This window comes from Apostichopus japonicus, chromosome 9 (assembly GCF_037975245.1).
Source record: "Apostichopus japonicus isolate 1M-3 chromosome 9, ASM3797524v1, whole genome shotgun sequence".
Classification (NCBI taxonomy): domain Eukaryota; kingdom Metazoa; phylum Echinodermata; class Holothuroidea; order Aspidochirotida; family Stichopodidae; genus Apostichopus; species Apostichopus japonicus.
The window spans coordinates 24001892-24029791 of NC_092569.1; the positions used below are offsets into that span (position 1 = coordinate 24001892).

The 27900-nt window shown below is 37.1% G+C and overlaps 1 protein-coding gene across 2 annotated transcripts in view; it reads right to left on the bottom strand.

The window, feature by feature from the left end:
- Positions 1–18: 18 nt before the first annotated feature.
- The window catches only part of LOC139973488 (uncharacterized), a 71987-nt gene continuing 44105 nt past the window's right edge, over positions 19–27900 (bottom strand). The window contains exons 14-29 of one of the 2 annotated variants that reach the window (XM_071980217.1): positions 27439–27555; positions 21609–21707; positions 20853–21053; positions 19911–20009; positions 18305–18322; positions 16169–16270; positions 15536–15640; positions 12909–13010; positions 12432–12656; positions 11315–11422; positions 10700–10897; positions 9709–9807; positions 8779–8886; positions 6036–7383; positions 5160–5306; positions 19–4128 (exon numbers count right to left, since the gene is read on the bottom strand). In XM_071980217.1, the coding sequence (XP_071836318.1) occupies positions 3872–4128; positions 5160–5306; positions 6036–7383; positions 8779–8886; positions 9709–9807; positions 10700–10897; positions 11315–11422; positions 12432–12656; positions 12909–13010; positions 15536–15640; positions 16169–16270; positions 18305–18322; positions 19911–20009; positions 20853–21053; positions 21609–21707; positions 27439–27555 (3333 nt within the window). In that variant the 3' untranslated portion in view covers positions 19–3871. The remainder of the gene's footprint in view (positions 4129–5159; positions 5307–6035; positions 7384–8778; positions 8887–9708; positions 9808–10699; positions 10898–11314; positions 11423–12431; positions 12657–12908; positions 13011–15535; positions 15641–16168; positions 16271–18304; positions 18323–19910; positions 20010–20852; positions 21054–21608; positions 21708–27438; positions 27556–27900) is intronic. The other variant, XM_071980218.1, reaches the window with a different exon arrangement.

Genomic DNA, 27900 nt, shown 5'->3' on the forward strand with positions numbered 1-27900 from the left:
GTCAGAAAAGTCATCCAATCAGAGATGCCATATATATTTCTTACTTGCATAACTCTTTCTCGAAAAAAAACAAATAGTTAGTACGCAGCGTGAAATGCGATATTAATTTCTAAGATAAAACATTTTGCACAATAAGTTACATGATACAATGTGTCCTGTGCATTAATAAATATGCATTTTTTTCTTTCGATATAAATACAATCAAAACCATTTCTGGCATTTGTTAACGCTTTATTTACACAAATGCACTTACGTTCATTAATTGGTCAAATCAAAGTTTGGAGCACTAATCCATCACTGCCCCATCCCCTCCCGACCCCCTCCCAACCCCCCAACCCCATCGGTAAACTTTAATCTCAGCTTTGTGTATCTTTCTCAATACATCTTGCAAACTATCATGTTTTCAAATCTGAATGTGATTTTTAAAGTCCGATGGCTATACCCTTAACACTCATCGAGAATAAAGCAATCTAAGCTTCTTCAACATGTTCTTGGTTCTTACTTATACAAAAAATGGGAGAAAATTCGCTAAAACTGTGACTAGAAATGATATCTCTCAATGAGCATGATTGGTCAACTCTAGAAAATTATTTTACTCACTAAAATATCTCGAACTATGACGATTTCTAATATTATATCACCTAAACTACAAAAGGAAATTTACTATGAAACAACAGTGTTTGTACATGAAAAGCTATTCTACAGTAGTACAATGTTTTCCAATGACATTAAATAAAAAAAAAATATCAAAAATAATGTTGATTAAGCTACAACTTAATTGACAATAAAATCAGTAAAAGAAAAACAAATTATATCTGGAATATTTAGATCTGCCCTTTTCTATGGCTTATCACCTGTCATTTACCAATAATTACTAAATATTACAATATGGTAATTTGACTTTTAATATATGTGCTAGATTCTATTAAAATGTTGAATAGTTCACCCAAAAATGTCCAACATATTCCATTCATTCTCTCTCTCTGTCTTAGGCAGAAAGTTTATAAACACAAAAAATTCTGCTAAACTCATATATTGCCTGTATGTCATCCTCTATCCACACTACACATCCTCACCAGCAAATGACAATTTTTAGTGTTACACATTAGTACACTATAGACTATATATATACTATTACTATATATAGACTATATATAGTATATGTAGACTATATATAGACTTTATGTATACATGCTACATATAGACTATATATACTATATATATAGACTACATTTATCTACATGTATATAGACTATATATATATATGTATATATAGACTATATATATACATATAGGAAACTGTGCTGATGTAGATGTTGTTTTTGCCTGCCAACCTCTCCTCTCCCTCCTCTTGTCCTTTCCTAGTCCCTCTACACTCCTCCTATGCTGCTATACGTGCCACTGGACATGAGGGCTTATATGGTAAGTTAACAATTTTATATGTAGCTTGAAATACTATATCTGTGTTGTACAAGAGCTTGTTAGAGTTTACAGTCAGGAGTTTAGGTTTTAAATGGATTGAGTTTTATGGAAGCTGCATATACTTTCACCAGCAATGATAGCTTGTTAGATTAGATTGTTGCTATTCTCCACTATTCCTTCTAGTACAACAATACAAAGTGGTTTAAAATGATCGGCCTTACATGTTTATCTGTGTCATTAGAGTCAGCATCCTGTACTGTGGGTATGGAAACATGGCCCAGTACATCTAGGGGTGTTTAAAATGTACGACATAATGGGGCTCTTCAGATATGACCAAAACTAACAGAGGGCGCTATCATATCGGTCCTACCTTGTTCGAAGAGATCTGAAAAGCTGTCGTCTCTGACTGTAGATTATAACGATGCCGTGAGTTGATCAATTATCGTTAGCTCATAATGATACTGAGAGTTGATCAATTATCATTAGATCATAACGATGTCGTAAGTTGATCACTTATAGTTTATAAACTTTTGGTAGTAAGCTTTGGACGGGATATTTTTTGAAACCGTTTTCAAAAGTTTTCATGTCAAAACTAACTGTTTCAAGCACCTTAACTTTTCTTAAGCCAAATTTCAAGATTTAAACTATGTCAAGGTATTCTATTAATTCAAGTTGGGTTAAAAGTAATTAGTTAAAACCTCATAAATGTTTAATTAAGTTCATGATTCTCTTAGCATTTATGATTCAAGATGTTGCAATACTCCAAGGTTTCCTAGTACATCAAGGTGATTTAAAATCATGTAATTAATTAAAACCTCATAGTTGCTTAATTAAGTTCCAGATCCTGTTAGCATTTATGATTCAAGATGTTGCAATACTCCAAGGTTTCCTAGTACATCAAGGTGATTTAAAATAATGTAAATAATTAAAACTTCATAGTTGTTTAATTAAGTTCCTGATCCTCTTAGCATTTAAGATGTTGCAATACTCCAATAAAGATGGTTTCAACAGATGCAGATGATTGCAACATCATACCTGCGTCATTTAATTCTACAAGAATGTTTAAAACCTGCGCAATTCAAGGCTTTGCATTATTTCAAGGTTTGCTAATATTTCAATTTGGTTTTAAAATATTGACATCACTAACTGAAATGTTTGATTAAATTCACAATCCAAACAACTGCTATAATTCAAAGGTACTGCTTCAACATTTCCTACTTATTCAACGGATATATTTGATTAATTTATTGAAATATTACAGCTGTGAAATCAAAATTGTCGAGATTGATAACCTGTGCAATTCAAGGTGTTGATATCTTTCAAGGTTTCATAGTTGAAATACAGGTTATTTTTGTCATTAAATTTATAATTATGATAGCCTGTATAATGGTGTTATAGTATGTATACGTTTGAATGTAATTTTCGAATTCCAAATTTTCATGGACTAATTTGGTCAGGTTGTGAACTTTTATGGACGGACTGTTGGTGGATGAAAGCCTTTTACAAAGAGAGCAGTTTGGCTGTGGGGGGGGGGGGTGATTGGATGCAACTCATACATAGGGCAGTTTGGGGATCCATCCCTAGACAAAAACAAAAATTTTAGACAATAAATGGTACATTCTGAGGCATATTTAACACCATAAATTAAGTCTAAATGCGTGGTTGTGCTAATAAACACTTCTGAAATGAATTCATTTCAGCTGAACCATTACCTGCGACTGACGATGGAGATGGTGGGCTCGTGACCCCCTGTCCCCCCCCACACCTCCCATACCACCATTGCACTCACCACTGTGTATGACAGCCTCTTAGTGTCCAAGGTGTTATAGTACTCATGATTTATTAGTAAAGAAACTTGGTTTAAAAATGACCTGGTTGAAAATGACGTGTTTAAGACTTTTAAGTTCATTAATTAAATGTTCACATGATCTTTATGGCGTTTATGGAGTATTTATAGCAGTATGTCATATTTCCCTAGTATTAATATAACAAAACAGAAGAATGGCAAGAAAGATAATTATGCCCCTTCCACTCCACCCCCCCAAAAAAAGGGGGAAACAAGGGTAAAACAAATGATGGTATTCTAGGTATTTCCATTACTTTTCAATGATATACTTATTAAACTAATGGATTTTGCTATATTTGATTTAAAGATAGAATTCCTGATTGTTAGTGGAATCTGTTTGAAGATGACGATGCGTCTCAGAGATATTTGACGAGTAACTTAATTTAATTTACAAGATATTAATAGACTATGGAATTCACCGTGTACAAATAGGTCGACATTTGCTGGTGGATCAAACTATAAAAAAACCAGGAAAAAAAAACCAAGAAGTCAAGACATGAATCCTAGCTGTCCAAAAAATGTGCCCATTGCTGACACCCCACCGACACCCCTACGATGTGAAAAGGCAACCCTTTTCTCCCTTTAAATTAGATTGATAAAGTTTTATGACTTCCTGTCCCCGTTACCGGTATTGATGTGGTTGCTCGTGGTGACAACGTGGTTCCTCCTGTGAATCGTACCCGATTCGTTCATGGTGTTTGAGTTTTCGTTGACCGCCGAGGACAGGGTGTCCTTGTCGTCGACCTGCCGCCATTCGGTATCGTCGATGCCCTTAATGGACAGGTACCGCAGGGTGATGCTGGGCCAGTCCATGACGGTCTCTATCAACTGAGGGCCGGTATTATTCATGTTTAGAAATCCTTGGGGAGAAAGACATACAAAATAAATCAATTTACTTATTCTAAGCTACAGTTATTAGTCATCATCGACCCATCGTTTTTTTTCGAGGATTTTTTTTCCTTTTGTTTTTCCATTTTCTTATTTTTTATATATATTTTAATTATGAATCGTCAAATGTCATTTGGGTCTTCATGATATTATTTAATTTGCGAAAAAATCGCAGCAAACCGATTTACTGTAGAAAGTGTTGGAATTAAAAGAAAATTGAAGATTTGCAACTTTGATACATGCCATTTCCTTTACGATTCTTTCATTCAGCCTCTGAAGAAGATCCTGCTAGGATGGAAACGTCAGGCCCTCTTACTTTTACACGATTCTTTAACACGGAAATCAGTTCGGTGATAATTCAGGGACATCTATTTGTCCTTTCTTATCTTCATTCTCTTACTAAACAAGTACGGTAATACCCAGGCACAAGACTGTAGCAGATCACATAATCAAACTGCAGTTTCAACGTTTCATCGTTTAATAATCTCTTCCATAAACAAGAATCAACAATCCGGGGCAACAATGCTCCGACAGATGTGTGTCAACTTAATACTTTGGCTGGCAAATTATTTGAGGGATTGTCACGCATGAGAAATGTTCATTCCTCCTTGCAGTAAGACAAATGATCAAGCAGTCCAGAGTACAATACTTGTTTTGTTTTTAAGTTGTAGGAAGAGAATCAAAGAAAGGCAAAGTTCGACAACGTGACAGGCTAGTACTTGCGGGAACAGGAATTAATATCACATTTTGAAATTTCCCAAATAAGGCATCCACTTAAATGTCACACACATCTGACATAAACTGTAATGATCATATCTGAAACTTTTGTTGGCAGAAAACTTTGAAGAAGCCCGAAGAGAGAGTATTTTTTAATTTTTTTTTTTTTTTTAACAATTTTTATTTTTTTTTTACAATTTTTTACTTTTTTTTTTTACAATTTTTTACTTTTTTTTTTTACAATATATACTTTGAGAGGAGAAAGACAGATATATGAGGGGTATACCATCTGGATGTATTTGTGTGCTCCTCCTAGATATCACTCTCAGCCATCCAGTATTGTTGGAGATGTCTACCGACATGGATTCAGTGAATGTGTCTAATTCTTCCTCCTCGCTGATGAAATGACGAGCCTGAGGTGAACACAGTTTTCCTTTGGAGATACAAGAGGGCAAGAGGCTTTTCAAAATGTACATCCACAAAGTAAGCATATAGTATAATATTCTAGAGATTAACACTTTCTTGTGCCACTTAGTCTTGCGCCCTTTGATAGGTGCGTATGAGGGGTACATTAGTTTGATAGGTGCATATGAAGGCTGCACTGGTTAGATAGGTGCCACTTAGTGTTGCACCTTTGAAATGTGCGTATGAAGGGTACACTAGTTTGATAGGTGCCACTCAATGTTGCACCCTTTGATAGGTGTGCGTATGAGGGGTACACTAGTTTGATAGGTGCATGTGAGGGCTGCACTGGTTACATAAGTGCCCCTTAGTGTTGCAATCATTGATAGGTGTGCGTATGAAGGGTACACTAGTTTGATAGGTGCATGTGAGGGCTGCACTGGTTACATAAGTGCCCCTTAGTGTTGCAATCATTGATAGGTGTGTGTATGAAGGGTACACTAGTTTGATAGGTGCCACTGAGTTAGGGTGCTCTGTTTTGACAGGTGCCAATGTTAGCCCTTGGACTAGTTTTTTGTCTGTGGGTACACTATGGATTAGCTGATGTAGCAGACAAGGTTTTCAAGTACCTGATCTTATTTAATGATCAAACACAGCATATCAAGGATCGAACAAAACACATGCAGCATACAGCCTTTAATTTAGAAGAATTCTACAACTAATCTGAACATAATTAAGACTGAAACTTTAAATAAAATACCTTTGTATCTGTAAGCAGCCTTGCAATATAGGAAAATCTTTGTCAGTAAATTTAGAGGAGAAGGGGTCGCCGATGTCCTGTTCATTTTACGGATCAGCTTGGCTCTCCCAAACTTCCATTCAATATCGGACTGTGCTTGAATCCTTTGATAGGTATCGCTCATCATAGCGATCAATAAATTGATCAGAATGATCAATGTGACGATCAGGTACGCTCCAAATACAATCTTGACGAGAACCATCGTGAAGTCCGGATGGCGCGTTATGCTCGGTAGGCCATCTGGTTCCACGAGACCGAACAGAGAGAAGAACAGGATTCCAAAAGTATCCGCGGGGCTCTGGATGGTATCGTTGGCGGCGCTGTTGTCCGATCTCGGGTAGACCGGTTGATAAACCGCAGCTAGGTGGAGCATGAACCCTATCAGGAAGATGAGAAGGATGACCATGAACCGTACCAGGTCCTTCATCAGATCCCGGATGATGATGGCCCAGGGTCCAAACAGATGGTGGAAAGATAGGAACTCCAAGAAATGCGCGAACGAGAAGAGCAAGCACCAGGCGAAGAATTGATTGCGTATGTAAACCAGGAGCAGCTGCAGCTCTTTACTCACAAAGAAAGCGATCACGTGCAGGGTGCATGCTACTGAAGAGAACGCCAGTATCAGGACCCGGATCCAGCCCAGACCGGACCGGTCCCCGGGGTTGGTTATCTCTCCCACCAGCAGTCCGGACAGCCAGAGGAGCAGTAGCCACTCGTACCAATTGGGCACCAGCGACGGGTTGGCGATGAACGCCTCGATGAAACTCGTCACCACCGTGGTCAAGATGAGAAGGGATATAAAGTAGCAGTGTGACACCAGGACCGACATGAACTTGATGATGGGCAGTCTGTGGTACCGGTGCCGTAGCGGCAGCGAAAAGTAAATCCACACCAGCGGACAGAACAAGAATAAGATGAACAGGAGCAGGATCTTCCAGTTCGCCCAAGTGAGGTTACCCATCCAGAGGTCCGACAGATACCGTTGGACGGAGGGATGGGCCACCGCGTCCTTCTGCTCGCATTCGATCAGAATGTCCAGAAACTTCACCCCTCGACTGTTTTCCGACCTCAAGAGGGGTCCCGCCCCGTTGGAACTCCCGACGATGGAAATCAGGTCAACCGCGATACCCTCGCAGAAATTGCCGGCTTCCAGGAGATCTTTGGCCCGCTCCTTTTCTCGCGTAGACTGTAATCTGAAATTCCTGGAGAGTTTTACGGCGGTCTCGATGGGAGCAGGAGACCGGAGGATGAATTCTTGGATGGAGGCCTGATCGTTGTATTTACCACAAACCATGATGTCAAAGACAAACTACAAAGGAAATAAAGAGAAACAGAATGAAATGAAATCTTGACAACTTCTATTCTATTAGCCTGGTTATATCCCCTCTGAGATTATTACTTTCATCAGAGAGATAGAAACCAGAAAGCCAGTTAGCTTTTTCGATTCCTGGCCATTCAATTTGCTCAAATTCAAAATACTGTAAGTATTTGACCAAGTGAGTTAAATTTGTCTAAGAATTAAGTGAGAATCAGAAAAGATTTGTTGCAATCCTTTGTAGGCAACAACCATGTCATTCTTTCATAAGGATTTTACAGTTTAGAATTTTAAATCAAATTGTTTCAATATCGAGAAAGAACAATCTTTCTATGTGAAATATAAACACATTTTACCAACTTTGAGGTAGCAAAAATAGTTGTTCAGGGTTCCATGACATTGTTGATATACAGTACTGTGAAATAGTTTTGAGAAAATAGCCAAGCTTTTCACCATTTGAGATAATCTGTTGACCCCTTGAGCAAGTTTGTCCACTTGAGATAACCTGTTGACCAGTTGAAACTCAGTGCGAGAAACCTTTAAATAGGTTTTAAACGTTGAAAGCAAGAGTATGAACGCTGCAGCAGGTTTCATTAACTGAATGCCAGGTGTGTTTTGTTGAAGACCTAAAGAACCCCTTCACTAAACTGAACTGAATGGAATTTGACCAAACTACGTAAATTCACAGCATCGGAGAATTCACAGATTACTTGTAGCTTTAATTTTGGAGTTATCATGTTTAAAAGGTTTTCAGACTTGGATGCCTATTGACCTCATGTGACCTTTGACCTCTACCAATTTCAATAGGATTCTTGCATTCACAAAGCTGGATCTACATACTAGGGTATTTAAGTTCAAGAAAGATGTACTTCTTGTGTTATCGTGTTGGCAATGTTTTCAGACTTTGACCTCTACTGACCCCAAATGACCATTGAACCCTCACAGTAAACAATATGCTTCTTGTACTCAATAAGACGGATCCACAAACAAAGTATGAATCATTGACTTTTTTGGTTACCATGTTTACAAGCAAGTGTCACACACACACACACACGCACACCATGACCATTGCAAAGATTCCTTTTCAGAAAACCTTGTAAACCTCAATATCATCATTTCACCAAGTGGCAATAACACACTCAGGATGGCAAAGTACAGCCCGCTGGCCGTAAAAGGCACAGATTCTGCCGCCTATGATCAGATTTTCAGAAGGGCGTTGATGCAGACTGCAGAACCTTCTGCCAAAGAAATTATAAACAGAAGGGAGGTAGATACGAGGCAATGGTCTGTGAACGTCCTTACCACTGTCAGGCTGGTCGACACGTTCAGATGCAAAGATTAACTACACCAGGTTAATTTTTCACAGAGAAAGAGACTAAAAAATCTTACCTTTTTATCCTCCATAAGCTGGGGCACATTATAGTCTTGTTTCATTAGATAACTAAGGACTTCGTGGTGATTCGTGCTAGCAGAATAACAGATAGGAATCTTGCCGTCCTGTAATGAAAATATACATCGTCTTAAATATTGTCTTTATCAAGAAATTGAATTTTTAAAAACCCCAAAGTGGACATATTAAAGGACCAGATTTGTGATACTGTTTTACAATATTATCATCTCTCCACACCGATATTAAGTGAAGGTGAACTTTATTATACTCTTTTCATTGCTTTTTGCCATACATGGCGGAGTGTAAACGAAGAATATATTCCACTCGTACAAGTTCCCTTCAAAGCGCACTTGTACACTACAGTAACCTGCTCAGCAAACAAATATAATCATAATAAATGGTACTTATAAGGCACAAAATCTTTCGAAGAACTCAGAGCACAAAAGGACAAAAGGACACAAACGAAAGAAATCTATGAATCTGGGAAAGCTTGACGGAAGAGATGTGTCTTCAAGTTGCTTTTTAAAATGAGAAAACGTAGCAGTGTTACCAAGGCTATTTGGTGAAGTGAATTCCAAAGAGCCAGGGCAGCAAATTTAAGAGAACGTTCACCAGCAGACTTAACGTTATATATTGAGAAAGTATAGCTAGGCATATCTCATAAAAACCAACCCAACACTATCATTTCAATTCTTTCAGATCAACACTTTCTGTCTAGTAAAATAATTATTACAACAAATATTTTTATATGCTTTATATATTTTTTTGCTTTTAATCAAGGGAGTGAGCCTCCTCACTAATTATGCACCTATTGAATTTTTAGTTGGTTATCGTCCACACAATATAACTTGAATATTTGATATCTACTTTACATGAGAGACAATATTAATAAACTGACTCAATAAATGAAATGAAACTTGATTTCAAACCTTGGTTTCTATCTTTGGGGAGGCCCCACTTTCAATGAGTAGTTTAACAACATTCAGGTAACCAGCCTTAGCAGCGAAATGAAGAGCAGTCCAGCCGTTCTGTGACGAAAGAATTCAGATTTAAATCAATAATTAATAATCAACAATAAGAGGTTTGTTGATATCCACAACATCTACAAGGACTAACAAATCTAAAAGTCTGGGATCCAGTATGCAGGTTTTTCGCGTTCATTTTTTGGCTTCAGTTTGAATTGATACAAGGCAAATTGTACTGAACTGTAAGAATGTAATGATAAGGATATCTCGGTTAGAAATAGTTCTACCTTCTGCCATGCATCTGCATCATAAACATAGCTTACATAGCAGTATGTCATTAAGACAACATTTGCTTACGGTTGCTAACACACGCTAGGTACATAACAACTTAACCAATGTTGACTACTTCTCACTATATTACACTCCTCCAGATTCATAATGCTATGTGAATGCATGTGGAAGAAGGCTGATGTCTTAAAACCTACACTAAACTTTGGTGGGGTGGAAGAGGCAGGGCAGAGGAGGGGGGGGGTTGGCAGTATAAGCTCATTTGACTCTTCTTTTAACCATTTAGTAGACCATTTTCCAGGTTGACAAACAGATGATATTTTTGTGTAAAAGTAAGTTGGCCTGAGGTTTCGATCCTAGCAGGATCTTCTTCAAAGGCTAAAGGTTTAGCCTTTGAAGAAGATCCTGCTAGGATTGAAACATCAGGCCAACTTACTTTCACACATTCTCTTACACAGGCTCTCTACTGGATAAGTAGTTTGCTAACAGTTTTATTTTATTTGGATGTTATTTTTGTCAGCCAGGGATGAACCCCACTACCCCAGATGCTAGGCGCCATCGCTTCTTATGCCATTATCCTCTTTTTATCCGATCCACCACCCCTAGCACTCTGGTATGTCATTGAATAAATCACAGATCCTTTATGTTTCGCTCAATTAAGACTCACCCTGTCTGAGGCGTTTATATCTGACCCTTGACCCAAGAGAAGGGACACCATATCGTAATGGCCGTTGGCCGAGGCCAGATGGAGACCCGTCCTTCCTCTCTTGTCTTTGGCTTGAAGCTGTGTGGTTGATTTACTGAGGAGCAGGCCAACCACGGCAGTGAATCCACTCCTGGCAGCTAAATGGAGTGGTATCGTACCCTGGAGAATAGTAAAAAGAAACTAGCTACATTATCAAGACTGGAGCAAATACAAGCACCCAACCACACATAGCAACTAATCACCATGGTAACATGAAAATAAATGAAGTCATGTCACCCTTGAGAACAGGTTACTTACAAGGGCAATCATTCCTAATAGCTCAGTGGAAAAAATATGAAAAAAAGTAAATGATATCACATCTACTTTGGAATATGTTCATGACAAATGCAACCACTCCTGAAACACTAACATTTTCTGGAAGATGCATTTCCGTTAGTAAAATCCCCACTTGTAGGCAAGTTTGTCACAAATCTGTTAAATGTTGATTACTGCATTCCATTAACATTCAGTTAATTTAGTTTATTTCCACTAACATCATAATTTCAAGAATTTTGCTAATAAGATTTTCAAACTAACCTGCATAATAGTTGATATATCTGGCTGGACCCCTGGGGAGTTGAGTAGGAGGCGAACGAGGCCTTCGTGACCAGACTGGCAGGCTAGGTGAAGAGGAGTTAGTCCATACTGAAAACAACAAAACAACAGCTGATAGCAATGAGCACGTCGAAAAGAAAAGTTCACAATAGATACTGAAAGGATTGTGACATTATTCAACAAAAAATGTTCTCTGCATATCTACTCAGGGAAATTAAACTCTAGTCTTCAAATTTTGCTTAGAACTTTTGAGGCCTGTTAAAGTATGGTCATCAGACGACCTTAAAAATGCTTAGGTTTTGTATACAAAATCAGCGTTATACATCTTTGATGTTAGTTGTGTAGCAGCTCGTCCATAATGCGTAGCATTTTGCTCCACAATATATCAGATAAAATATTTGCTGTAATTTAATGGGAAAAGATGATATGCTGTAAATCTAATCAGTTTCTTCAAGAATAGATATTAATCAGGAATGTGCCCAGGATTTCCTGAGTGCCGGGTATACTGATCGCCGTAATGAGGGGGTCTAATTGGGAGAGGTGTCCCCCTCCCCTTTGAGAATTTTTTTGAGAAGTTTGAAGGTGCTCAGATGCCAAATGCTGGCACTTGTGTAGCATTTTAAGCACATGCACAAGTACTAGTTTTGCTAACAATTTTACAAGGGATCGATTGAGAGCCGTAAGTAATGTTTCTCGCATGCGTAACTGATGCATTATTAGTCTGTATGATTTTAGCATAGGCTAGGCCCAATTTATGTTGAATATATTGTTAGGAATGTCGGGATTTTAGATGAAAATAGTGCTGGGTGGGATTCACGATTTTTAAGACAGTGCTGGGCGGTAATTTTTAGTGCTGGGCGGGACTGCCAAGTGCCGCCCAGCGTGGGCACATCCCTGTTAATTATATGCAAGAAATTTGTATACAGGGTTTCCAAATCAGAGGTAAAGGAGAATATGAGATGGTAGGGAGATCTCAATATCTAGAGCCCAGGATAAATCAATTAATGAATAAAACTCAAATCAAGATACAATTTTACAGTGCTGCTTTTCAAATTTAACTTTTAAAGCCAAACTTCAGGAGAGATAATCGGAAACTCACATCATCACCCAAAGCTACTCCAGCTGATATTTCGCTCCTGATCGTGGCCGGCACTGTCGGTAACATCTCCCGGACAAAGTCGATCTGTCCGGTGTGGGCTGCAATGTGTAGAGCCGTCAGACCCGATTTCACGCTGGGTGCGTTCCAAGGGACTTTCCCTTTGAGGACCTCCAGGACGCTGACGTGACCTTCCTTGGCAGCGAGGTGAATGGCTGTTAAACCATCCTGAATAGTAAAAGGTAGATAGAAATAATATATTTCATTTTATTAACTTTACCCTTCTCCATATATATTTGCTCTCTCTTCCTTTGACAGTTTGCAATAATAGGGCAATGTCGTAGTCGGATCCATGTGTAATCAAATCGGGAACGATTAACTCGGTACTTTTTTTGGAAAAATTTATTTCAAACTGGCATAAGAATTCCAACATTCACCTTTTTTGAACATTTTAAACATGAACAATGCAATTTCACTCACTGAGGTTTCTTCAGTAGGGGATGCTCCAGCCTCCAGTAATACACTGACCACCTGAGAATGACCACCAGAGGCAGCTAGATGTAACGCTGTAGAGTCCTTCTTCTAAAACAAGGAAATTAACAAATTCCATAGTTATAGAATTGCTGAGTGTGTATAAGACAATAGCAAAACAAGCCAGGAGCCAACCTAACCCCCCGCCACCCCAACACCTCCCCAATGCAGACTACTACACTGCCCCCCTCCATCTGAGCAATATCATGTACACAAAACTTCGCAAGTTTTGCACACAGGACAGAGTATTGTGCAGCTCCTTGAATTGTTGGGGCTACTCCTACTCAGAATTCCTGGCTACAGGCCTGTAGCCAGCGCATCTACTAGCAACTTGTAAGCTATTTGAAGCATGCCATATTTGGTCACCAATATTATCATGTAAGGGGATAAGTGGACAAAAGATAATGAAAATCATGGCTTCACCGAAACTGGCTCAAGATGACATAGTATTTCTGCCTCATGGTAGAATAATATACATATAGATATGTACATATGTATGACATACAGTGTGTACCGATAAAGAACTTAAAGTGTGCCACATTATTATTATTAATAAATCATTTATTTAATGGATATTTCTACAAGAACAGTGCTTTTTGAAGAAAAAAAAATGACCATTTGACAGCAAACATTCCAAATATATATACTTGTTCTGTTTTGGTGACATATTTGCCTTACTCTAGAGATCAAACATGATGCTAACCAACTCGAAATCATTTGTGATTCCTAAAGCCGTATCTCGAAAGAGATACTGTTCTTTGAACAGACTTGGTAAAATGAAATGGAGGTCAACGACAAAGGCAAATAAATATATATATAATGGAAATTGTAGTGAAAATCCACAACAGTGAAAAAAAATATATATATTACATATGAATGACATAGTACCCTAAAGAACTTAAAGTGTGCCACAATGTCCAATTCTCCATTATTATTATTAATAAATCATTTATTTAATGGATATTTCTACAAGAACGTTGCCTTTTGAAGAAGAACAAAATTGACAGTTTGACAGCAAACATTCCAAATGTATCACATTTCAAAGGCTATAAATCAACAACAGGATCAAAATAGAAAAGAATAGCATTTGAAGAAAATATACCGTAGACAACATCAACACACCAACTACCGTGATGCACTTTTTGGAGAAAAAGGGAGGAGGGTTTATTTCAGTCAAAATATGTTCCATTCATTCAAACATAACTCAAGCTAGGGATAAGATATTGAGGTGGAGGTATCATCAACCTTACAGCTAGCGAATGTGGAATACATTTCTTCTTCAAAATAAATTGTTACAAATTATCTCTTTAAGGAGAACCCACTTCATAAAATTTCTCTGATCTTATTGCCCTATTCCACCCTGACCTACTTTCATCAACCTTCTGCTTGACAAAAAAAAAAATTAATAATATTAGAAACTCCACTGTAAGTGTTTTTAATTTACTGAGACATGGATAATATTCCAGCAACCTAGCAACTTGGTGACAAACTAGCACAGACTCTACCCGGTTTAAATCTACCAGTTATTTAATTTTTCCGTCCCATTTTCTTTTCTCTTATGTATTCTTTTTTTAAATGTCACTCTCCATTCAACAACTACAGCGATTTCTGTCAACCATTTATTAACTGACTGAATATACATCAGCATTTCTAGCTTATCCATCTTTGTCAGATTTGACTTTAATAATTATCCAACATATCCTAGAGCTAAAACAAACAGCCACTTTGTTTGTTTCGGCTAAATAGCAGGAAAGTATGATATCATAAAGAACAGCTGATACATAATTGTTATGAAGTTACCATGGTAACAATCCCTGTCGTTTTCTAAAATTGGGAGAATAAAATTTTTCGCCAGTCGAATGCTATTTGCAGTCTCCTTCTTAAAGTTACGAGATTACTATCGGACGATGAGAGTATCGTCTTTAACTGTTCGTAAGTACTTCAACCTGTGATGGGGAGTTTGCGGAATAATGTTAAGGAAAAGTTTTTTCGATTTCCAAAAAGTCTCTACATATGTGTGTGAAAACAAAAAGCTAGCTTAGTAGGTTGGAGATAAAGACTAAACTCTATGAATAGATAGAATCTTTTTAGATAAAATCTAACAACCAACTTTTGAATCATAAGTTTTACTTCCACAGTAGGGCAGTAGATAATGATTGGACCGCAAAGTTAACTCTCAGTAATAATTCAAGAAAAAATTATAAATAATAATTGGTATATGATCCAAGAAATCAACATTTCAGTCAACTAGCAAAATTAAAGCACTTTACATTATTTACCTACCAAAAAGATACACTCTAGACTCACTAACTCTATTTGGGGGGGAAGGGAGGGGGGCGAGGGAGGGGGATCAAAGCAAGTTTCTTCGGGTTGGTTAAAGGAACAGCCTTCCTCTTGTTTTTTATGGGGCGAAGGGCCGGTGTTGGAATGGGTGGGGGGTTCTGTGCTTTATTGAATTTCTCTGATAACCCATGCTTTCAATCATAACCCACTGCTGCCATGGTTACGTATGACATTACGACTCCTCTTGGGATTAAAATTACAAATTACCCCCTCAGAAACGCCTGACCACGAACCTTGTTTCTTGCAGAGCAAACTCCCGACCTGTTAAACCTCAGGAGTTCCTTGATGACTGCCACACTTCCCTTGGACGCAGCGATGTGGGCACAGGTAGAACCGTCCTACAAATGATCAAAACATGTTTTATGCTGTCTTCCCTCAGATGGCATATCTCATGACCTGCCCTCCTTGCATGAATAGTTTGAACACAATGGTGACAACATGCAAATTATTGGTGATTAAATGCTACCTTCATTTCCATTTCTCTTTGTTGCCAAGAACAATTTTCATCCATAGTAGCACATGGTAGACCCAAAAACATGTACAATGTCACAGCAATGCAAGATGTAAAGAAAAGGACATAATATTAAGAAGCTAGTGTTTGTCTCAGAATACAGCAACATATTTTCCACAGAGGGTACTAAGAAACCACTTTATTGAAGGGATTTGAAGTAATAAAATACTACTTTTTAAATTATTTATAAACTACACTCATCTTTTTTTGGAAACATTGGTTTGATTACTTTAAATAAATACCTGATGTAAGATAAATCAATGACTTACAATGGAAATACAGTGTGAGAAAACCTATCATGACTAGTCAGTTCCCGGCTAAATTCTGAATTGAATTAAAAATATGTGAAACTTACTGCATTTGCCATCGTCACAAGTTCTGGTTTGTACTTCAAGAAGAGTTTGACAATTTCAGCATGGTCATTCTCAGCTGCAAGGTGAAGTGGTGTTTGTCCATGCTGTAAAGAAGAGGAATAGACAAGCATTAACGTTTGTTTTTTTGTATTTGTAAAGCTCCACTTGTTTTAATGGGTTCTGTGTTTATAAAGATTATTGGTCATATATCCATCACCAGATATGGTCAACTCATGAAAATTGTAACACGGTGAGACAATTGGTTTTTTTTTTGGTTTTTTAATTGGCCTTGTTCTTTGCTTTATGAGGAAGAACTACTATGGAAATGACCCTAGAGAAGTTTAGAACATTTATCCAAAGTTTAATTTATAAGTTCACTCAAAATTTATCAACCCCATTCTAGACTTCGACAACTGCAAACTGTCACAAGACTGGACATTACGGCATCCTCAGATCAAAACAATTCAACTGTTTACACTTCTTTCATCACCACCATCATCACCACCACCATCACCACAACCATCACTACTACCACCATCACCATCATCATCATCACCATCATCACAATCAACACCAACATCATCATCATTATCATCACCATCATCATCACCACCATCATCACCACCATCATCACCACCACCACAATAACCATAATCACCACCACCACCACCACCACCACCACCACCACCACCATCACCATCACCATCACCATCACCATCATCATCATCATCATCATCATCATCATCATCATCATCATCATCATCATCATCATCATCATCATCATCATCGTCATCATCATCGTCATCATCATCACCATCATCATCACAACCAACACCATAACCACCATCACCACTCTAAGAACAGAAAACAAATTCACATTTCCTGATACTTATTCAGATGACAGCTTTGGGTCAAGTGGCTACTTAGTCCTCAACATGACAGTTCATTTAAATACTTCAGGACAACAGCATCTCTGAGCAGCTAAAGAGAATTAAGGGTTCCCATTGGGTTCTGAATTGCCAACCTCTTGCATTGGATCCACTGCCTAACTTTGAGCAGCTCAAGAGAATCAGGGTCCGTGTCGGTGTCTGAGTCGCAGAACAATCTGACAAGAACAGCATGCCTCAACCCATACATATTCATGGACATTTATGACCACATAACAATAAGGTGTGACGAGTTACACAGTGTCACGGTATACAGACATGCATGGGAAACGTGATGATAAAGTTTCAACTCAAAAATTTTTCCAGGTTGAAAACTAGCGACTGTAAAAGTCACGTCTATATGAATGGTAAATGTTCAGGCATGGAGGTGTAATGTTACATCAATTCATTCTCTTAGTAACAGGCATATGACCTACCAAATCCAATAAAGGACAAATAGTGGTTGAAGACAGCCAAAGAAAAAGATTTCCTATTACATATATTATTTTGTGGCATTGTTTGAATTTTATGACCCTGACATCAAATGATCCACTACTTCTAATAATGGTATGTCGTAGATTAAAATAAATCTGAACAAGAAATAGGAGTACCCCATGGTGATAAACTATGGTCTGACTGTTATATCTATCTATAAAAAATATCTGACATTGATTTTTCAACAAGAGGCTCAGACTTTAAAACATGTGTTATATATGTATTAAATATGTGTTATATATGTGTGATATATGTGTAATATATGTGTTTGAACCAGTGAGCTAAGGGTTACAAGTACTGTATTCTACCAACTGAGCTATCCAGCACTTTGTTGGTGGTGATCCCTATATATGTGTTATATAGGTGTTATATGTGTTTTATAAGTGTTACATAGGTGTTATATATGTGTTATATGTGTTTGAACCAGTGCCGTCAGGGTTACAAGTCCTGTGTCCCTGAACTGAGCCATCCAGCCCTTTGTTGGTGGTGGTTGCTATATATTTAACCGTTTCTTTGCTGCAGGAACCTGTCAAAGACAGTGACACACCCTTCATATAGCCTGTCCACTCCCCCACTTTCATTCCATACAACCCAGAAAATGGCAGGAAGTGAACATGAACAAATGAAGTGATCAACAAAATTTCAAAAAGCTGTTATAAATAAAATCTAGGAAATCTGACACTAGAGAAGAATTGATAAAAACACAATGACGCTTACTTCATCTGATTTGTCCAGCTAGTAGATTAGTAGAGCAGTGCAGAAATGAAGAGGAGTTTAAAAGAAGAATGTTAGTAGGGTTAATAGAGATTGTGACAAAGGGGAGTAAACAAAATTAATCATGTCAACAACATATTCTTGGGATAAAAACAATGGATTGTTGCAAGGGAGACATAATTATAGTTAGTATGGTAGGAAAGAGACATAATTATGCAAATAGAATGAAAACATGAACAACAAAAAAAACATTTTTTTGGTAGAGCAGGCAACAGATTGATTAAAGGAAGACACACTTTTACATTACCAAAATCAGGAGGTACCAACTGACATTAAGGCAGTTTTCTATCATTACATTTATTTAAAATTTATGATACTTTTCCATATGAACAATACAAGACAGTTCTTAACAAATTATGAATAGTGGAATTTCATTTCAGGTAATGCAATCAAAAGTCCAAAAATTGGAGATTTCCTATTTGATCTTTGCTTGTGATTGATACTAATAAATATGAGTGTCTAGGAGACGATTTTCCAAGATTCAAAAGTAGTCATTTAATACCCAGTTATTAACCTTTAAGGTAACCCCCTCAAACAGCTTCTTCCACTAGCCCTCCATATTGATGCCTCCCTTACTGTTCATCGATGTTTCACCAATGCCTCTCTCACTGGCACTCTCTTACATGCCCTTAATGTTTAATGAATGCTCTCATTTTAACCCTCAGTAAGTGCCTCTCTCACTGCTCTTGAATGTGCTATCAATGCCTCTCACATACCGTGAATGTTTCCACTACTGCCCCTCTCAAAGTCCTTCAGATGTGTGATAAATGCCTCTCTGATGCCTTCAATGTTTCACTAATACCCCTCTCACATGCCCTCAATATTTGAATAATGCCTATCTCACACGCTCTCAAACAAAATATTATCCGGCAAATTAGATTCTTGAAAAGAAGCCCAGCTTATTCTTTGTTAATGATTTGGATACATTTTGGACAATATTTCCCAAAACCGTCCTCATCAAAACAGCTATTTCTTCAAACATGAACTGTTCCACTCAAAAGTCACACCACATACCACAGACTATAATAAGTAAGGGACCTGCATCTATAGGAAAGGACCTTCAGAGTTTATAGTAAGGTCACATATATCATCAATGGAAGTAAGTGTATCTTGCGTTAAAAGTTAATCTCTAACAAGATAGAGCACAAAATTCATTCTTTAAAGCAGTTATCTGATATATCACTGCAATACATTATACCAAACCTGTTCCTATTGTTTTTATTATATAGTTTAATTAAACCTTTTGCTCTTCAATTATTAATGAATTCCATGATATCAGATATCACTATTAAAATTGCTGAAAGTTAAACTGATACATTCCTATTCCCTGGGTGCTCTGTTGTTTGTATACAGTTAATAAAACAAATTATTTCTGTTGAATTAATCAAATTTATAAAACAATTCTGGCATCTTTCAACAACCCATTTAGATGATTTTACTTAGCTGTACACAAATTCATTTCTAAGACTAAGAGCACAGCTTATCGAACATGCACACGAGAAAATATCAAAATCCATGATATTTCCTCAAAAAACTGAAATAAACCTACGATGTCTGTAGCATAAGAATCTCCCTTCAGATTCAGCAGTGTTTCACAGACCCTCAGTTGACCATACTGGGCTGCAAGGTGTAAAGGAGTCTTTTTGGCCTGAAATTTATGACAGAAAGATAAAATATTTTCCTTTAAGAAAACAATCAGGACATTAACATTGAGAGAAAGAAAAAATGAAACGATACAGTGACTCGTTATTAATAATTCATAAAAGTGTCAGAAACATTAAGAACCTCACATACTAGTTTCCTGAAATGTTAGGATGTTTTTCTCGCTAGCCATCTTGTTTCTATCAATATGAACATGTAGAAGCATTGATGCCATTATTGCAACCTTAGCAATGGCTAGATATCTTTTTCTCCTTTGCCCTTTGGTGAACAAATTACTAGAAGGCATATTCAATCTCATACGGTCGATGATTCTTGTGACTTTTATTTTTTCGTAACGAAATAATTTAGTCCACGTCGTTCCACTTTAAGACACATCCAGATGAGTCCTTTTTGACTTTTCCAAAAATTTCACATTGCAAAGGTGGTGGCATCTTTGAGCGTTTTTTTCGATCAATTTCGCAGCCAGTATTTCAAATTCAGAGTACCAGCACATTAAAGTTACATTTGGCGGCACCATGCAAACAACATTGCTTCAAAACAGTAGCAGTACCTTGATAAATAACATGTTGGGTAAGTGTTGGATTATAAACACTAGATCAGTCGACCAAATCGGCACCAGACATTACAAAATATGGCATTTTTACGAATGAAACTAGCAATACGTGAAACATTTCAGACCTTCAAACCTTTTCAAGAAAAATGCTGAAAAGGTATTGAGGTTTTTTTTCAACCTTTCTGGTCACGTTTAGTACACCCAGAAATTAGAAGAGAAAGAGGGCAGTGTTCATGATTATCATCAGAGCATCTGCATAACAACAGGAATACCTACAACAGACAGAGCATCAATGCTGGCCCCGTGGTTCAATATGAGCATCTTCATGAGCTCGTTGTGTCCGTTCTGGGCGCTCAGATGCAACGGAGTCACCCCAAGTTTTGATTTGGCGTTAACGAATGCTTTGCTGGTCAGGAGGATCTGTGCAACCTCCCGGTGTCCTCTCTCGGCTGCGAGATGAAGCGCCGCTTTACCGTGCTGTGAAGAGAAGCAAATGTGACCGCAATCATTCATTGAGAACAAAATAGCTTTGGGCACGGAATATTTATCAAGGATCCCATGGCAACGGGGAATAGTTTAGTGTTCAAAATCTTTGTGGCACAGTCGAAGTCTCTGAATTTTGTCTTTTATCAAGTACTCTGTTTCCTGTATACAAAAATTGTTAGAGTCAATAGTTGATTTAAGGGGTACTTAGATGTTAAACAGGAGCGATGTATTATTAATCTTTCAAGGAATCAAGAAACAGAGCACTTAAGAATCTCCTTTACGGAACCAAATCTGAAGAAGTTGTTGAAATTTTTTTTGCAAAGAGCAATCACACGTTCACTTTTGGACCTCTTAGATGAAAACCAATCATAGGGGATCTTTCTGCATCTGGTTCTGGGAAATGAATCGATATGGGTCACTGTCATGCTAACAATCTGCATATAATCACATATTTGAGACTTCCGTTAGTGTCAAACATTTCTACAGGCACTGCGTAACAGCTGATTACACTTGACATAAGACAGGAAGACGCGACTGCTCCCTTACCTCATCGAACACATCTACCCTGGCGTTGAAATTGAGTAATTGTTTTACGGTCTCCACGTGACCCTCCTCACTAGCCAATAGCAAAGGAGACCAACCATTCTGCAAGAAACAAAACAAAAAAAGTTAATATAAAAAAAAGTTAGCAAAATTCTACACACCACAGGGCAAATTATAAAGACTATTTCTAAATTGTCTCTTCTAAATTGTAAAATTTCTAAATTGGGTAACCAGGTCTCACTCTTTGGTTTCGCAGAATGAGTAACAAAACAACAGAATGACCAATATGTACACGGTAGGAGAGATGTGTAGGTTTGGTGAAATAAAACACCAGCTTTGGGCCAGTAAAGCTCCCCCCATAACCCCCCACCCCCCCCATTTGAGTTGATCAAAAGGCCTGTTATATTTCAGTATATCTGGCCAGAGTGTTGGACAGTGGTAACAATTTATCATTTTGCCTAGTTTGGGAGTAGTCAGTTACAATGCAATCTGAATTTGATGTACACGACTATACACCCCACTGGATCTCCACACTAATTTGTGGTTGTCAGAATAGAAATTTGGTTTTCTTGGACGACCATTAAAATTTAAGTATAAGCATAAAGCCAGCAAGCTTAGCGGCTACTTGCTACATTCTTCAATAGGATCATAATAACATAACATTCCACTGCAGATTTTGAAGTTTTGAAATACAAATACATATCAACACAAAGATTCTTGCATCAGAAAAAAGACTACACAGTATAGAGTGCATCCAAGCATTTACTTTTGGAGTGATGATGCTTAGAATTTCAGCCTTTTTGACCCTCTGCTGACCTTTGAGCTAGACAGAAAACAGCAGGGTCTTTATGCTAACTAGACTTGATCTACATTCAATAGATAGAGTTCACTCAAGCTTTGGTTTTGAGGCGATCATATTTACATAGTTCTTTGCCTTTACTTTACCTCCATTGACTTCAATTGACTCATCATTGTTAAATCAAGACTTCCTTGCCCTATCCTTCCCTTCCCCCCCTCCTCCCCCTCCTACCCAATAAAAACAGGATACACATGCCTAGAGTAATTATGGAAACACAATCTTATGGTGTTCACCCATTTTGAAGTTCATTAGAAAGAGAAGCAATTCTTTATATGAAGCATTCAATATTCTGTGCATCCGCAGCAATTCCTTGCACCAGTTCCTTCATCCTCCCACGTCCCTCTTTCCTGTCTCTTCTACTACTCATTTCATCTCTCCTCTCATCCATCTCATCTCTCAAGTTTCCTTCCTTTAATATCTCATTCAGAAAGCGATCAACATCTCAAGCTAAATTTATCATCATCCTACTCCTAAAACAGTATTCCCCCCCCCCCCTCCTCTGTGTAGAAGAAATACAGTTCATCATAAAATATTCACTGTCTTTGTGGAAATCACTCAGCAATCGATTACAGCTGAAGTAAATCATATTTTTTTAATATCATTTGGCAAAGCCTCAAGCGATAAATGTTGTCTTCAAAGACAAAAGGCACTGGTGCCGGTGTGAATGTTATGTTAGCCTTAATACAATAAAGTGATGCGAAAGTGACAAGCAATAAATGATCTTATCCTACATCTCAATAAAATTGGTAACACTTACTTTATAACATTTCTACAGTTGCAATATTTGGGCAAAACTACCAGAAAATGAAGAGAAACTGTTTCAAATTAGATTTTTGGGGTTGTGACTAAAAATATCAGTTGTTCAAGATGACAAAAGGGCACCCATCTGCTTTAAGAGCCAAATGTCATTGCGACACCAAAACCAGACATGAGTATATTCTGTGATGTACTAACTGCTAGATAGATAGAAAATCAAGAAAGTTTTAAGCCAAATTCAATATTTTTAGGCTATGAGTGCAACTGTTGGATAGAGACAGGTCAGAGAGGAGTGATGTTCATCCATATATTTCCTCCTATCATCTCTCATTACCAAAGTAATTTAACCTTCTTTGATTAAAGTTTGTATCAAGTCTTATACATCAAGGGAGAACCAAGGCTTCATTATGTTGTAAAAGTTGACTCGGTTTATACATGTTATATATAACATTAAAATGTTATTAAACGCATAGATATCATTTGCTTTCTGTTTTGTTTTTTCTCTCTTATCAGACAGTACATACCCATATAAGCAAGGTTTATAAACGCATAGATATCATTTGCTTTCTGTTTTGTTTTTTCTCTCTTATCAGACAGTACATACCCATATAAGCAAGGTTCATAAATGCATAGATATCATTTGCTTTCTGTTTTTTTTTTACTCTCTTATCAGGCAGTACATACCCATATAAGCAAGGTTCATAAATGCATAGATATCATTTGCTTTCTGTTTTGTTTTTACTCTCTTATCAGGCAGTACATACCCATATAAGCAAGGTTCATAAATGCATAGATATCATTTGCTTTCTGTTTTGTTTTTTCTCTCTTTTCAGGCAGTACATACCCATATAAGCAAGGTTCATAAACGCATAGATATCATTTGCTTTCTGTTTTGTTTTTTCTCTCTTATCAGGCAGTACATACCCATATAAGCAAGGTTCATAAACGCATAGATATCATTTGCTTTCTGTTTTGTTTTTTCTCTCTTTTCAGGCAGTACATACCCATATAAGCAAGGTTCATAAACGCATAGATATCATTTGCTCTCTGTTTTGTTTTTTCTCTCTTTTCAGGCAGTACATACCCATATAAGCAAGGTTCATAAACGCATAGATATCATTTGCTTTCTGTTTTGTTTTTTCTCTCTTATCAGGCAGTACATACCCATATAAGCAAGGTTCATAAACGCATAGATATCATTTGCTTTCTGTTTTGTTTTTTCTCTCTTATCAGGCAGTACATACCCATATAAGCATGGTTCATAAACGCATAGATATCATTTGCTTTCTGTTTTGTTTTTTCTCTCTTATCAGGCAGTACATACCCATATAAGCAAGGTTCATAAACGCATAGATATCATTTGCTTTCTGTTTTGTTTTTTCTCTCTTATCAGGCAGTACATACCCATATAAGCAAGGTTCATAAACGCATAGATATCATTTGCTTTCTGTTTTGTTTTTTCTCTCTTATCAGGCAGTACATACCCATATAAGCAAGGTTCATAAACGCATAGATATCATTTGCTTTCTGTTTTGTTTTTTCTCTCTTTTCAGGCAGTACATACCCATATAAGCAAGGTTCATAAACGCATAGATATCATTTGCTCTCTGTTTTGTTCTTTCTGTTTTGTTTTTTCTCTCTTATCAGGCAGTACATACCCATATAAGCAAGGTTCATAAATGCATAGATATCATTTGCTTTCTGTTTTGTTTTTTCTCTCTTATCAGGCAGTACATACCCATATAAGCAAGGTTCATAAACACATAGATATCATTTGCTTTCTGTTTTGTTTTTTCTCTCTTTTCAGGCAGTACATACCCATATAAGCAAGGTTCATAAACGCATAGATATCATTTGCTTTCTGTTTTGTTTTTTCTCTCTTTTCAGGCAGTACATACCCATATAAGCAAGGTTCATAAACGCATAGATATCATTTGCTTTCTGTTTTGTTTTTTCTCTCTTTTCAGGCAGTACATACCCATATAAGCAAGGTTCATAAACGCATAGATATCATTTGCTCTCTGTTTTGTTTTTTCTCTCTTTTCAGGCAGTACATACCCATATAAGCAAGGTTCATAAACGCATAGATATCATTTGCTTTCTGTTTTGTTTTTTCTCTCTTATCAGGCAGTACATACCCATATAAGCAAGGTTCATAAACGCATAGATATCATTTGCTTTCTGTTTTGTTTTTTCTCTCTTATCAGGCAGTACATACCCATATAAGCAAGGTTCATAAACACATAGATATCATTTGCTCTCTGTTTTGTTTTTTCTCTCTTATCAGGCAGTACATACCCATATAAGCAAGGTTCATAAACGCATAGATATCATTTGCTCTCTGTTTTGTTTTTTCTCTCTTTTCAGGCAGTACATACCCATATAAGCAAGGTTCATAAACGCATAGATATCATTTGCTTTCTGTTTTGTTTTTTCTCTCTTATCAGGCAGTACATACCCATATAAGCAAGGTTCATAAACACATAGATATCATTTGCTTTCTGTTTTGTTTTTTCTCTCTTATCAGGCAGTACATACCCATATAAGCAAGGTTCATAAACGCATAGATATCATTTGCTCTCTGTTTTGTTTTTTCTCTCTTTTCAGGCAGTACATACCCATATAAGCAAGGTTCATAAACGCATAGATATCATTTGCTTTCTGTTTTGTTTTTTCTCTCTTATCAGGCAGTACATACCCATATAAGCAAGGTTCATAAATGCATAGATATCATTTGCTTTCTGTTTTGTTTTTTCTCTCTTATCAGGCAGTACATACCCATATAAGCAAGGTTCATAAACACATAGATATCATTTGCTTTCTGTTTTGTTTTTTCTCTCTTATCAGGCAGTACATACCCATATAAGCAAGGTTCATAAATGCATAGATATCATTTGCTTTCTGTTTTGTTTTTACTCTCTTATCAGGCAGTACATACCCATATAAGCAAGGTTCATAAATGCATAGATATCATTTGCTTTCTGTTTTGTTTTTTCTCTCTTTTCAGGCAGTACATACCCATATAAGCAAGGTTCATAAACGCATAGATATCATTTGCTTTCTGTTTTGTTTTTTCTCTCTTATCAGGCAGTACATACCCATATAAGCAAGGTTCATAAACGCATAGATATCATTTGCTTTCTGTTTTGTTTTTTCTCTCTTTTCAGGCAGTACATACCCATATAAGCAAGGTTCATAAACGCATAGATATCATTTGCTTTCTGTTTTGTTTTTTCTCTCTTATCAGGCAGTACATACCCATATAAGCAAGGTTCATAAACGCATAGATATCATTTGCTCTCTGTTTTGTTTTTTCTCTCTTTTCAGGCAGTACATACCCATATAAGCAAGGTTCATAAACGCATAGATATCATTTGCTTTCTGTTTTGTTTTTTCTCTCTTATCAGGCAGTACATACCCATATAAGCAAGGTTCATAAACGCATAGATATCATTTGCTTTCTGTTTTGTTTTTTCTCTCTTATCAGGCAGTACATACCCATATAAGCAAGGTTCATAAACGCATAGATATCATTTGCTCTCTGTTTTGTTTTTTCTCTCTTTTCAGGCAGTACATACCCATATAAGCAAGGTTCATAAACGCATAGATATCATTTGCTTTCTGTTTTGTTTTTTCTCTCTTATCAGGCAGTACATACCCATATAAGCAAGGTTCATAAACACATAGATATCATTTGCTTTCTGTTTTGTTTTTTCTCTCTTATCAGGCAGTACATACCCATATAAGCAAGGTTCATAAATGCATAGATATCATTTGCTTTCTGTTTTGTTTTTTCTCTCTTATCAGGCAGTACATACCCATATAAGCAAGGTTCATAAACACATAGATATCATTTGCTTTCTGTTTTGTTTTTTCTCTCTTATCAGGCAGTACATACCCATATAAGCAAGGTTCATAAACGCATAGATATCATTTGCTCTCTGTTTTGTTTTTTCTCTCTTTTCAGGCAGTACATACCCATATAAGCAAGGTTCATAAACGCATAGATATCATTTGCTTTCTGTTTTGTTTTTTCTCTCTTATCAGGCAGTACATACCCATATAAGCAAGGTTCATAAACGCATAGATATCATTTGCTCTCTGTTTTGTTTTTTCTCTCTTTTCAGGCAGTACATACCCATATAAGCAAGGTTCATAAACGCATAGATATCATTTGCTTTCTGTTTTGTTTTTTCTCTCTTTTCAGGCACTACTTACCCTGCTTTGCCTGTTAACTGCTATCTGGCTAAGGTTTGGGCCGAGGTGTTTCAGCATTTGTAGTAGAATGTCGGTGTTACCAGCCCTGGCACAGTAATGGAGAGGTGTCTCGTGCGTCTGAAACACAAAATGTATACAGAAACCATAACTCAAACTATAACTCACATCAGTTTGAGTCACTCCAAGATTAATGTATGTCGTCCAGTTACAGAGTTGTTGACAATTCATAATCATGGACTTAAAATATGAATCTAAGATACTGACTTCGGTCAGCTTGCGGCATGGATAAGCCAATGAGGCTTCTTCGCGAGTTCCTGCTTGCAGGAGGATCTAAAATACATACACACACCCATACACCCATACTGATAGGCCAAGACAACTAAAAGAGTCACGGGGGCTCAAATACTTCCCCACGGTAGAAGTCAAAATTTTTCCGTTATGGGAAGTAGTGTGTATTAAACA